At 37.8% G+C, this 12,063-nt stretch overlaps 1 protein-coding gene across 4 annotated transcripts in view; it reads right to left on the bottom strand.

Moving 5' to 3' along the window:
* The window catches only part of MINDY3 (MINDY lysine 48 deubiquitinase 3), a 92,344-nt gene that overhangs the window by 9,718 nt on the left and 70,563 nt on the right, over nucleotides 1-12,063 (bottom strand). For all 4 annotated transcript variants that reach the window (XM_061181561.1, XM_061181562.1, XM_061181563.1 and 1 more), the window contains one exon: nucleotides 158-230. In XM_061181561.1, the coding sequence (XP_061037544.1) occupies nucleotides 158-230 (73 nt within the window). The remainder of the gene's footprint in view (nucleotides 1-157; nucleotides 231-12,063) is intronic.

The raw sequence follows: 12,063 nt of genomic DNA, 5'->3' as shown, positions 1-12,063 counted from the left end.
GGTCTGACTGCTTCCTAAATCGTTGCTTAATATAAAGTGCTATGCTTCATATATGCATAAACACTTAGATTTTTAAAAAAGAGGCAATAATGTGTGTATAATGTTTTACACTTAACAGAATCAGAGTTGGTTAAATAATACTTCGTATGTAGCTTACTATTCAGGATCTGAAACAAGGTCCAATGCTTTCATCACATCTTCTAGAAGTGAATCAGGTATGAATCCATTATCTGGAAAAGAATTACAGAAACAATTTGGATTAAGTTTACTTCAAGAAATGCTATTCTTGCTGCTCAGACAGACTCCAGCGAAGAATCACATAAGAGGGATACAAAGAATTAAGAAACAGCATATTAAGTTTATTTTGGGCACAATATTATTATTAGGTACTCTCTTAGTTTTCTTGGGCACATAGGCAAAGATTTATTTTCAAGGTTAGTTTTCTAATACAAAAATGAACCACATGACTTCTCCCTGAGAACTCCAAGGAAACCTGAAAGCCAAATTACTTAAACAGGCTTACAAATTTAAATGTTACAAGTTTTTTTCTACTTAACAGTTATCCAATTAAAATAAACCTTTACCAGTAAATTCTTTTTGTCGCAATGTTATTTTAGCTTCTTGCAAGAATGTTCGTGATCCACTGTTATTTAGATCTCTGACAATATACGATCAAGAAAAGATATCTCTTGACTTAAATCAACAGACCTGATTTAAATAAAAGCCATAGATTTAATAGGGGAAAAAATTCAAAGTTGGAATGCAGAGTAGAATCAAATGTTGATGCAGAGTAGTTTATGGAAAATATTCCTTTTCTTGGGCTCGATGAGGAAATAGCATTGGTAAATGGCCCGAACTCAGATGATGCAATAGAACGTGACACACACAAAAAGCTTGTAGGGCAGTTTGAAATCACAGTACTTATAAACAAGCGACTTGTTGATTCCCTTAAATGTACAATGCCTGACTTCCTCTACCCATTTATTCTTTCCTGAAGACTGTCTCAGCTTTAAATCAACTTCCAACACAATAACCTTTTCAGGGATTAGGATAATTAAGGGAAAAAAAAAAATCTTGTCCTGGAGGAGGAGATGTCCAAAAGCCCTGCTTCTATAATCAAACTATAAAGTGTAGTTCCTCTTTCTGCACACAGTGTGTCCTCTACCAGCAAGGGAATAAAGAAGTTATGATTTTTTTAAAAGTCTTCTTAAACCTCATAAGCACATGCTTACCCATGTGAAGACAGATTGGCCTTGACTAAAAGGCTAAGAATCATTTAGGATAATTAAAAATTATCCTAAATATAATTTTAGAAAGTGAACATTTAGAATAATTCCAGTTTGTCAAGTTACCAATAATTGAAGTATTAGAGAATAAAAAAACTTGTTTGAAGGCACCTGTGAAAAATATTCAAGCTTTGTAAGCCTAAGTTTGATGAGTTTGAAAGGTAGAAAATTACTCATTTTGCTTAGTTAGGTCACAGCTAAAAGCTTAGCATTTCCAAATGTAAAACAGGCTTTATCTGGCTACTGGCAGCCAGGAACAGTTATCTGGATAGGTTTCTATGTTTATGGGCTATCATGTGTATCCACTTGACAGAAGCAGTGTGTATTACAATATTCTTCTGAAGCACTGAATGGCAGGCAGCCTTATCTCTTCTTACTGTAACCCGAGACGCAGCTCCCATCCCCAGAAAGGGCTAATGGGCTGTATACAGACACAAACAACAACTAGGAAAACAACACAATGACCTCCTTAACTCAAACGTGATTAACCTCAAGCTTAAACATTCCAACACATTTTTAAGGGGTCTAAGAGATTTACAACTTGTAAACACGGACATTCTGGAGTATAGCAATGACTACACCAAGCCAGTGACTCTAGTTTTTGTACATACAGTATTTTATAACTGGAGACTGCAGAATCATTTTTTTCAATACTCAAAGAATGTTAATACACCCAAGATTAGAAGAGGAGATTTGGAATTACTTACCTTTTTAAAACACTGATTTTGAAATTACTTTATTCTTTAATGATCATACCTGTCAAGACAAATTCTTTAGAAAAAGCAGCCTTAATTAAGTCTAAGCAGATCGAAACTCAACGCCATCTAGTATTTAGTCAGCTGGTTCCTCAGAGAATATGGAAACAGAGACACAATGATAAGAAGACCTCAATACCAACAGCAGAGGAAATCTGAGCGTACGATTTGTTGATTGCTCAAGCCGACCTAAGAAGCACCAAAGGAAAAAGTAGAACTTGAATGCATCGGTAATTTAACCACATGAATATAAAATGGACTTGTACAGGCTTTCAAGCTCAGAAGAATGGGGAGGATGGGCAGGGAGGACAAGGGGGCATTGCCCACGGTTGTGACGGTACGCAGCTACGGTGTCAATATTCACATACAGTTAAATTGTGTTTAAGACGTTTGAAAAGGAGGACAAAAGCTGTTTGTTCATAAATTTAAAAAAGAGGTTTTTTTTTGTTTCTTTAAAACCCAGTAAACAGATGGCAAGAAGCGCCCAGCTCCTAGAGCTCGGGAAGAGGAACTCTGCGCAGAGCAGCGCTGGGTAGGGGCGCAACGGTGAAGTGAGTTAGCAGTTTGCTGGGTAGGGGGACCAGTTCAGAATGGTGAAGAAGTCGAGCTGGCCTCGAAGGAGAAGGAAGGACCCCTCATGATTCCCGTTTGGAAAGACGGGGGGAGCTTGGCAGGCCTCCTAGCAGAGGCACCAGCTGAAGGGAGAGCTGCAGGAGACAGCAGGTGTCAGGAGGCCACAGCACAGCGGGACAAGAAACAGCGTGAGAGGAGATGGGGACCCAGCACTGGGGACCGTAACGTTTTCAAAGCCCTGTAGGTGAGAAAGAGTACAGTTCCTTAGGAACAGAGGAGACAATCAAGATCAAGTTGAGGAGAATTTAAATGCTGTTAGTTTTAGTAAAAAATTAACAAATTATTTTATTTTTACTCAATGTTGTATCATACTTTTACCTAGCTATTATTATTGACGCTTATAATAACATATCCCTACAATTTAATAGAACTCTTAGTGAAAAAAAAGTACGTGGCTTTTGCCCGGAGGCAAGGTTAGGGCATTTTCGTAGTTGCGCTTGCCCTGGTGTCTCCCTGCTGCTTCGTGCCTCTGGCCCGGTAAACGGAGGCCATGGACAGCAGGAATGCCATGACCCGGGGGCCGAGCACGGTGCTTGACACAAGTAGCTGCTCAATAACATTTGTTACAATTACTCAAGCTAATCCTAACTTCAGATTTAAACAAACTGCTCTGTTCAGGCGCCATGGTTCAACCAAAAACAGGTTTGTGAATTGTACCTACGAAGTTTACAAAGAAGTGAGTAGCTGCTTTATGGCCTGTTCTACAGAACCACTTCAATTATGTGACGGGAAAGTTGCAAAACAAACCAAACATGGTGCACAGGATACAAAAAAACTATGGCTGGGGCAGCAGGAAACAGTGATGAGAATGGTACAGCAAGGTGAATGGCAGTGACGGAAGGGATGCAAAGGTAGAGAGAAGACAACGTGATTTAAAAGGAAAAGACAGAATTAAACAAAAGGCAACTTCTAGATAATGTCTAAGGATGGGTGTATACTAAACTATCTACAACAAGTAAAATTAGTCTTAAAGATTAAAAAAATGTACCACACTGAAATCATTCAGACAAAAGATGCTGTCAATATATTTTAGCAACCTAAAAAGAATACAAGGGCTCTTTAAAATCAAAATATATATTCCTTGTCCAAACAGGGTTGATGAAGTCTACAACGGGGCAGAGTGAAGAAAGAGAATAAGAGGGAGAGAGAGAGAAGAAAACAAAACAAACCCCATTACGGGTGATGCTAAAAATTTCAAATACCATCTGTGTAGAATTCAGTTCTTTGGAGATTACTGAATAAGCTCTATGCTACACAGTTTTGGATTTTTTTCTTTTTTAAACAACAGTATGGTCAACTTATTGAGTACCTGAATAATGATGTAAAGTAGATACAAAGGCCATCTTACAGCTGAGGAAACTGAGGTTAAGGAACTTGCCCAACATCACACAGCTGAGTTTGCAGAGGTGGGATTTAAAGCCAGGTTGTCTGATACCCACTGGAATGCTTTTAGCATTTTAGAAAGCCATTTTCTGATACCTGGAGGCACTCCAAAATTCCTCTCTTGTCCAGTATCTTTGATCACATTGATCAATTTACCTCTGTCCCTACTCTTTTATTGTTGTTTTTAAAAATTACTATAAAACATGTATCTGAATACAAACCAAATATCCAAACTTCCCCCCACAAAAGAGATGTAAAAAACAAAATGAAACAAAACAAAACATAAAAACAACGCCACCCCCTAACCCAAATCCCCAGGAAACAAAACTATGGACTTTCTCTAAAGCCCATACGTAACACTTTATAGAGGACCAGTACCTGATTCTCTTTAGGATCTGAGTGCACACACTAGTGTTCATTTCCATTCCTGAATTTGGGATTCTTCATTAAAGGGACTACGTAAATAGAGATGGTATGTCAAGGTCCTGCTTGAAATTAAAATTCTGGAAGTATTACAAAGGAGAAACTAACAGCTAAAAATATATTTTTGAACTTATTTTATATGTATGCTTGGCATCAAAATAATTATTGAGCTCCTTAGATCCTAAAGACTCTGAAGTAGAGACTAACTGCTCAGTGGGAATGACAGTCAATATCATATCCTTATTCCAATAAATTAAAAATAGTTAAAAGTAGACAAAGAGTTTTTAAAACACAGCTCTTTATGACCTCAGCCTTTTAAAAAGGTACTGGTAGTGGAGAGAGGGGGAAAGATTGCTTGACGTCCTGGAAGAACACCTCAAATCTGGTCTCAGCTCTCATAACTAGGCATGCAGCTCTGAAGAAGTGACCTAAACCCTCACAAGGCTGGTTTTTCTTAAGAACAAAATGGTGCTGGTCATCCCTGCTTATCTCCTAGGTTTATGGTAAGGTTTTAATGAGACCATGCAGGTAAACTGCTTTATAAACTGTGATGTTTCATGCAAAGGCCAGCCATCATGATTATTACTATTTTTAGACAGGTCCTTAGTTACTAATGGTCTTTTGAAACATAAACCTGATTTATAAGTCACCTGTTTAGAACACTGAAAATACAGTCTCACGGAGGCAATGCTGTAAATGGTGATTAGCCTGCAAGTGCATTTAATTCATAATACGCCTAAAGCAGGAGCTAACACTGCCGATTACAGGTCTACCTACCTGATAGGCACATGCAGACACCAGGAGTGGGAGTGAGGGTGAGGTGGGGAGAGTGAGACAGATACAAAAGTACTCACGGGTACCAGAACTTGAATTCTCTTTTCTTTAGCTTCCCTCTAGGTCAGTTTTTCTACAAATATTCTAAAGAGGGTGACAAAGGGCAACTGTCACCACACCAGCCTCTGCTAAACGGAAACCGGAACTACCCAGAAACTTGTAAGTACTGTTAATATAGTAAGTGTTCTGAGAAAGCCAGATCTGTTCAGATCTTGAAATAAAAGTGTGCTATGTTGGGGGAAGGGGGGATCAAATCAGTAAATTAGCTGATTAGTTTGTGACTAAAAATGAAGAATTTTCTATTTTTAATCTTTCAGCTTCCTAGAGTGGACTGTCTATAGCTAAACCATAAACAGTGATATTCAAATGAGAAAGTGGAGTTTATTTTCTCCGTAAGTCATAGACAGAAAGAGATAGCTTTTCTAAGATGACCGAACAAGTTTTGTTTGCTTCTTAACAATTCAGATTATAGTCCTGCTAAGTTGTCACACATAAAACTATATAGATGAAAACTAATTTATTTAATCAATAATTTTCTCTCTCTAGTAAAAACACGGCAAATTAATTTTCATATGTATTTCTCAGGACTCAATTCTGAAAAATTGCCACTGATCATAAATTATGTTTTAATATTGCCAATAAGATATTCTAATTTTCCTTGTAATTTAGTAGACAAAATGGAGCCTGCTACCTCATTAATGATTTAAAAAAATTGAAATTGCAAAAAGCAAACAAATCTACTACTTGTGACTATAAGATACTAAAGCTTAGTTTTAGTATCTTTGTATTCCTGACGGAGTTGTTTCAAACTGGCCTTCTAGATAACATCGGGCTCTTCAAGTCCACGTCTCCTATGGCTGTGAACACTCCTTCTTGCCCTGAAGGCGTTTCTCTATGCTGCCTTTGTTCCTTCACAGTTATTATCTCCTAAGATATTCTGATACCCTCCTTGTACATTTCCTTTCTCAAGAAACTCATTCACTTCCAATTTCAATTTCAGTTTTAAAATTCTCACTAAAGAAACTAATGCAGAGGGATCCAAAAAGGCAGATTACAGAAAAGCCATACGTTTGGTTTGAGAATGGTCTGTAGTGGTTACACTGGGGTAAGAGTATGCTTGATATCTTGGACAATCATTTCAAATCAAAATTAAGCAGCACTATAAAGACCTGACTGGAAACTCCGGAAAGATACCCAGTTTATCCATGTCATCTTACATACTTCATCCTATGATGTATTCCTCTCTAGAAGGAATCCTCCTCTCATACAGTAACTATTATCAATATGGGTAGAAACATGTCACCTAATATATCTTGAAACAGAGCAGACATTTACATATGTATGTGTATACCACTTCACGACCACTCTCCACTGGGATATGAGGTATAGAAAAGGCAAACATCTAGAAGCAGGGTGAGAGATGGCAGGGGAAAAAAACCAAATACTTTAAATAAATCCTTAAGAGGAGGGTATGCCACAGGAAATCGCCTGACTCATTTTCTGAAATATATTTCTTTAAAATATAAATCCAAGCCTTGACCGTTAATTTCCTTGATTATTCCAAAAACCACTTGCCTCTAAGCATCACTTCTCTTTAGTAAATGCTACATAATTATTTTTCTTGTGTCCTGTCTTTCCATTCAAGTCAAACACTTTGCTGGCTATTCCTTGTATATAAATTTCTATCTCCTACCTCGTGTTCATGGGTATCATTTTCTCTTCTTTGTGCTTCCATTTGCCAACGTGATCGTACCTCCTCAGGTCTTCATGATAGCTCTCTAGCTAATCTCAGTTCACTTTGATCACATTTCTTTTAATCTTATATTATTTATATCAATCTTATTTTAACTTGCTACAGTTTCCAAAAACTGTACTTGATTAAGTTTGATCCTAACTCAAAATATATTAAAAGCATTTAGGAATAGAAATGATTTATTTCCTATCTTTTCCATCAGAGGATTCATATTGGTAAGAGAATGACTGTATTTGTCACCCTCCATGACATAGTTCAATATGCTACATATCCCAATGATTCCAGCTGAAGTTGTTAACTTTCTATAAGACGAATTTCGTTCAGTGGTGGGAAAATATAAAGAAGTAAATTACTTTTACTTCTAAAGACTTAGAATGAAATGTTATTGGAATGAAATGTTATTGGAAGTTTAAAAGATTATTAATTCCAAGAAGAAAGCAACATTTATTTTTCTTAAGTTAGGGAAAAGGCACAGTGGTAGAAGCTAACTGAAGGTTAACTCACCAATACCAGCACCAATTAACTTGAGGTGTAGAGAGAGAGGAACTCACATTTATAAAGTACCTACTATGTGTTAAGGACTGGGCAGGTGCTTTCTACAATGCTATTCATTTAATCTTCATAAGGACTCTCAAGAAACAGGTGGTTATTATCATCTGATATATAAGAAAACAGATTTATAGACTGAAAAGTAACTAAAGTTATATGGTTATTAAGATTCCTAGAATTTGTATGACTGAAATTTTCAGAGATGGAAAGAGTAGATCTCCAAGAGTTAAAAATTTCAAGACAGAAGAAAGTGTATTTATAAAGATAACTGAGTCCATTCAGGAGTTGATAAGGATTAACCCAACAACGTAGATTCCTTCATGGTAATTTACAGTGGAACATAAGGCATGGCTCGGTTTTAAAGTTATACTGGAAAAGTCAGTGAGCTAGCTATCATAGTTTAGTCATAACCATTATCGAAGTACATAAATGCAAAGACGATTAAAATAACCTAGCTAACAATGACAGAGTTGACATTACAGTGACATATATGTGAACTTTTAAGACAACCTTTGTTAGTGCGGTAGAGAAGCTAAGCTCAGGCTCAAAAGAGAATCCTAAAGATGATTTTTCTTATCCTCCTTCTGTATTTTCTTCTGGCACAATCAATTATACAGAAATATTCTGGGGAGTGACGTCAGCAAGATGGAGGGCTAGGAGACCCCAACTCATGTCTCCCACACAAGAAACCAACAAAAACAATAAACAAACAGCACAAACTGAAGAAAACAGCCCAGGGAAAGTACTGGGCTAGAAAGAAGCAGCAAAAAACCCTGTGGAGCTCCAAAATAAATCAAGGATAACTGCACAGGACAGTACAGAAGTGTATTACCTGAGTCAAGCCATTACCCAGTCAAGAGCAGCCTGGCACCAGGAGGGATGGCCTCAGAGGAAGTTCACCACACGGGGAAAAGGAGAACCCCTGCAGGCCTCTCCACTGGGGACATGTGCAGCCTTTGCTGCAGTGGTCTCCTACCAACATCGCTCCCAGCTGACGGAGCTGCCCACAGTGCTCCCCAGCCCCTGCATCTACTCCCAGAGGCTACAGCTATCGCTGCAGGAGACCTGCCCTCAGGGACCCCAGTCTCTGCTGTACCCTGCTCTCTGGAATGAGGTGTGCCTCAGCACCTCACCATATACAGGACTGGAGCTCTGGGCCTCATCCATGGTTTCAGGGTAGTGGCTTTGTCCCACCATTACCAGCACAGTGTCTGCTGCCCTGGGCCCCGCCTACTGGATACCAGGTTATAGCTCTGACCCATCATCCTCAAGGATGCTACCATCACGGAGCCCTACCCACCCCCCATCCCAGGTTGAGGCTCTGACACATCACTGCTAAGACCAGGCTGCAATGCCCTGAGCCCCACTCCTGATGCTCAGCTTCAACACATCAGCATTGCAGCTGTGCTGCTGCTACTGCCTTGTGACTGCCGCAGCAGGCCAAAAGTGAGACTCTGACCCACCATCCCCAGTCTATGCTGCTACTGCAGCCTGGGCCCAAGCCACCACCACAGCTTGTCATCCCAGGGCCTGTGCCGCTGTCGCACACCCCCACACCAGCGAGCCACTACGGGGAGCCCCTGAAACTCAAGTCCCAGGTCCACGGAAGAGCTGTACATATGTATACCGCAGACATCAGTGCCACATCTGCAGCAAGTGCACCTGTACCTCAGGACTACTGTGGTAGTTCTGTATGCACCGGATCCTAGGACCCTGGCTCTGATACTATACTGCTCCACAAAGGACCCCGAATGAATAGCCTAAATGATCTTGAGAAAAAAAGAACAAAGCTGGAGGTAGCACACCTCCTGACTTCAAACTATATTACCAAACTATAGTAATCAAAACAGTATGGTATTGACCTAAGAGCAGTCACACAGATCAAAGGAACAGAACAGAGAGCCCAGAGATAAACGTACACTTAAATGGTCAATTAATTTACAACACAGGAGCCATGATATACAATGGAGAAAGGCCAGTCTCTTCAATAAGTGGTACTGGGCAAACTGGACCACTATCTTACACCACACACAAAATTTGATCTATTTTGAGTTAAGACTTGAATGTAAGACCAGAAACATTAAAATTCTTATTATGTAGCAAACATAGGTGGTAAGCTCCATGACATCACTCTTGGCAATGATTTTTGGATTTAACACCAAAAGTGGGGGAGTAGGTGAAATGAGTGAAAGGTGTCAGAGGTACAAACTTTCAGTTATAAAATAAGTGAGTCATGGGGATGTAAGGTACAGCATGGTGACTATAGTTAATAATACTCTATTGCTTATTTGAAAGTCTCTAAGAGAACAAATCTTAAAAGTTCTCATCACACACATAAAAAATTTGTAATTAGGTATGGTGATCAATGTTAATAGGCCTACTGAGGTGATCATTTTGCAATATATAAAAATATCAAATCATTATGTTGTGCACATGAAAGTAATATAATATTAAACATCACTTACACCTTAAAAAAATAAAAATCCTGTAGTGGTGGTGTGTAAATCACTTTGAACTCTACCATACAGGCTAAGAGACAAGGGTTAAAAATAACTATATCTACAATATTATGTTAATGGATACACAATATAAAGAGATGTATACTGGGACATTAAAATAAATTATGGAGGTCACGTAAATGCATTGAACTTTCTTATGTAATTGAAGTTAAGTTGTTGTTAGCTTAAAATAGTTATAAGACTAAGATGTGTTACAAAAGCCTCATGATAACCAAAGAGCAAAAACCTATAATAGACAGACAAACCATAAAGAGAAGAGAATCAAAGCATACTACTATAAAAAAATCAAGTCACAAAGAAACCAAAAGAAGAAGAAAGAAACTACAGAACCACAAAACAATTAATTAATTAATTAACAAAGTGGCAACAGTAAGTCCTTACCTATCAACATTTACTCTAAATGTAAATGGTTTTGTTTCTCCAGTCAAAAGACACAGAGTGGCTGAATGGATAAAAGAACAAAACCCAACTATATGTGAGTCTATAAAGACTCACTTAAGCTTAAAGGACATGGACAGGCTGAAAGTGATGAGACGAAAAAGATATTGCATACAAATGGAAAACAAAAGAGAACTGGGGTAGCCATCCTTATGTCAGACAAAATATCTTCTAATCAAAAACTGTAACAAGAGACAAAGAAGGTCATTATGTAATGATAAAGGGATGAATATATCAGGAGGATGTAACAACTATAAACATATATGCACCATATATTGTAGCTCCTAAATGTATTAAATGATTATTAACAAATCTGAAGGGAGAACAGAGAGCAATGAAATAAAGTAGGGGACTTCAATACCCCACTTTCAACAACAGTTTGATCATGCAGACAGAAAATCAGTAAGGAAATAATGGGTGTGAATTACACTTTAGACTGCATGTACCTAACAGACATATACAGAACACTCCATATACCAGCAGCAGAATATGCATTTCTTCTCAAGTGTACATAAAAGATTCTCCAGGATAGATCACATGACAAGGCATAAAACATGTCTTAGCAAATTTAAAAGGACTGAAATCACACCAAGTATTTTTTCCTACCACAATGACAGGAAACTAGAAATAAACAACAGGAAGAAAATGCAAAATGTACGCAGATTAAACAATATGCTCCTGAACAACCAATGGGTCAAAGAAGAAATCAAAAGGGAAATCAAGAAATATCTTGAAACAAATGAAAATGGAAGTACAATGTATCAAAACCTAGGGATGCTGCAAAAGCAGTTTTAAGAAGTTTATACTGATAAATGCCTACATTAAGAAACAAAAAAGACCTCAAATAAACAACCTCACATTACACCTTAAGGAACTAAAAAAAGAAAAACTACAATGGAGATATATGAAATAGAGAACAGAAATATAGAAAAAAGCAATAAAACTAACAGCTGATTTTGACAAGATAAACAAAACAGAGAATTAAAGAGGAGACATAACTGTTACCACAGAAACACAAAGAGTCAGAAGAGACTGCTATGAACAATAACACACCAACAAATTGGACAACTGAGAAGAAACTGATTAATTTCTAGAAACATAAAACCTACTAAAACTGACTCATGAGGACAAAGAAAATCTTAATAGAGCAGTAACAAAAAGGAGACTGACAGTGTAATCCAAAACCTTCCAACAAAGAAAAGTCCAGGAACAGATGGTTTCACTGGTGAATCTACGAAACAACTAAAGAGGAATTAATGCCAATCCTTCTAAAAATCATCCAAAAAATTAAAGATGAGGGGATACCTCCAAATTCACTTTGAGACCAGCATTACTCTGATACCAAAGCCAAATATGGACACTACAAGAAAACTGCAGATCATAATCCCTGATGAATACAGATACAAAATATTAGCAAACTGAATTCAACAGCAGATTAAAAGGACCATACACTATGAGCAAGTGGGATTTATTCCAGGGATGCAAGGATG

This window comes from Eubalaena glacialis, chromosome 2, assembly GCF_028564815.1.
Source record: "Eubalaena glacialis isolate mEubGla1 chromosome 2, mEubGla1.1.hap2.+ XY, whole genome shotgun sequence".
NCBI classification, from domain to species: Eukaryota; Metazoa; Chordata; class Mammalia; order Artiodactyla; family Balaenidae; genus Eubalaena; species Eubalaena glacialis.
This window is presented reverse-complemented; position numbering and strand designations above follow the sequence as displayed.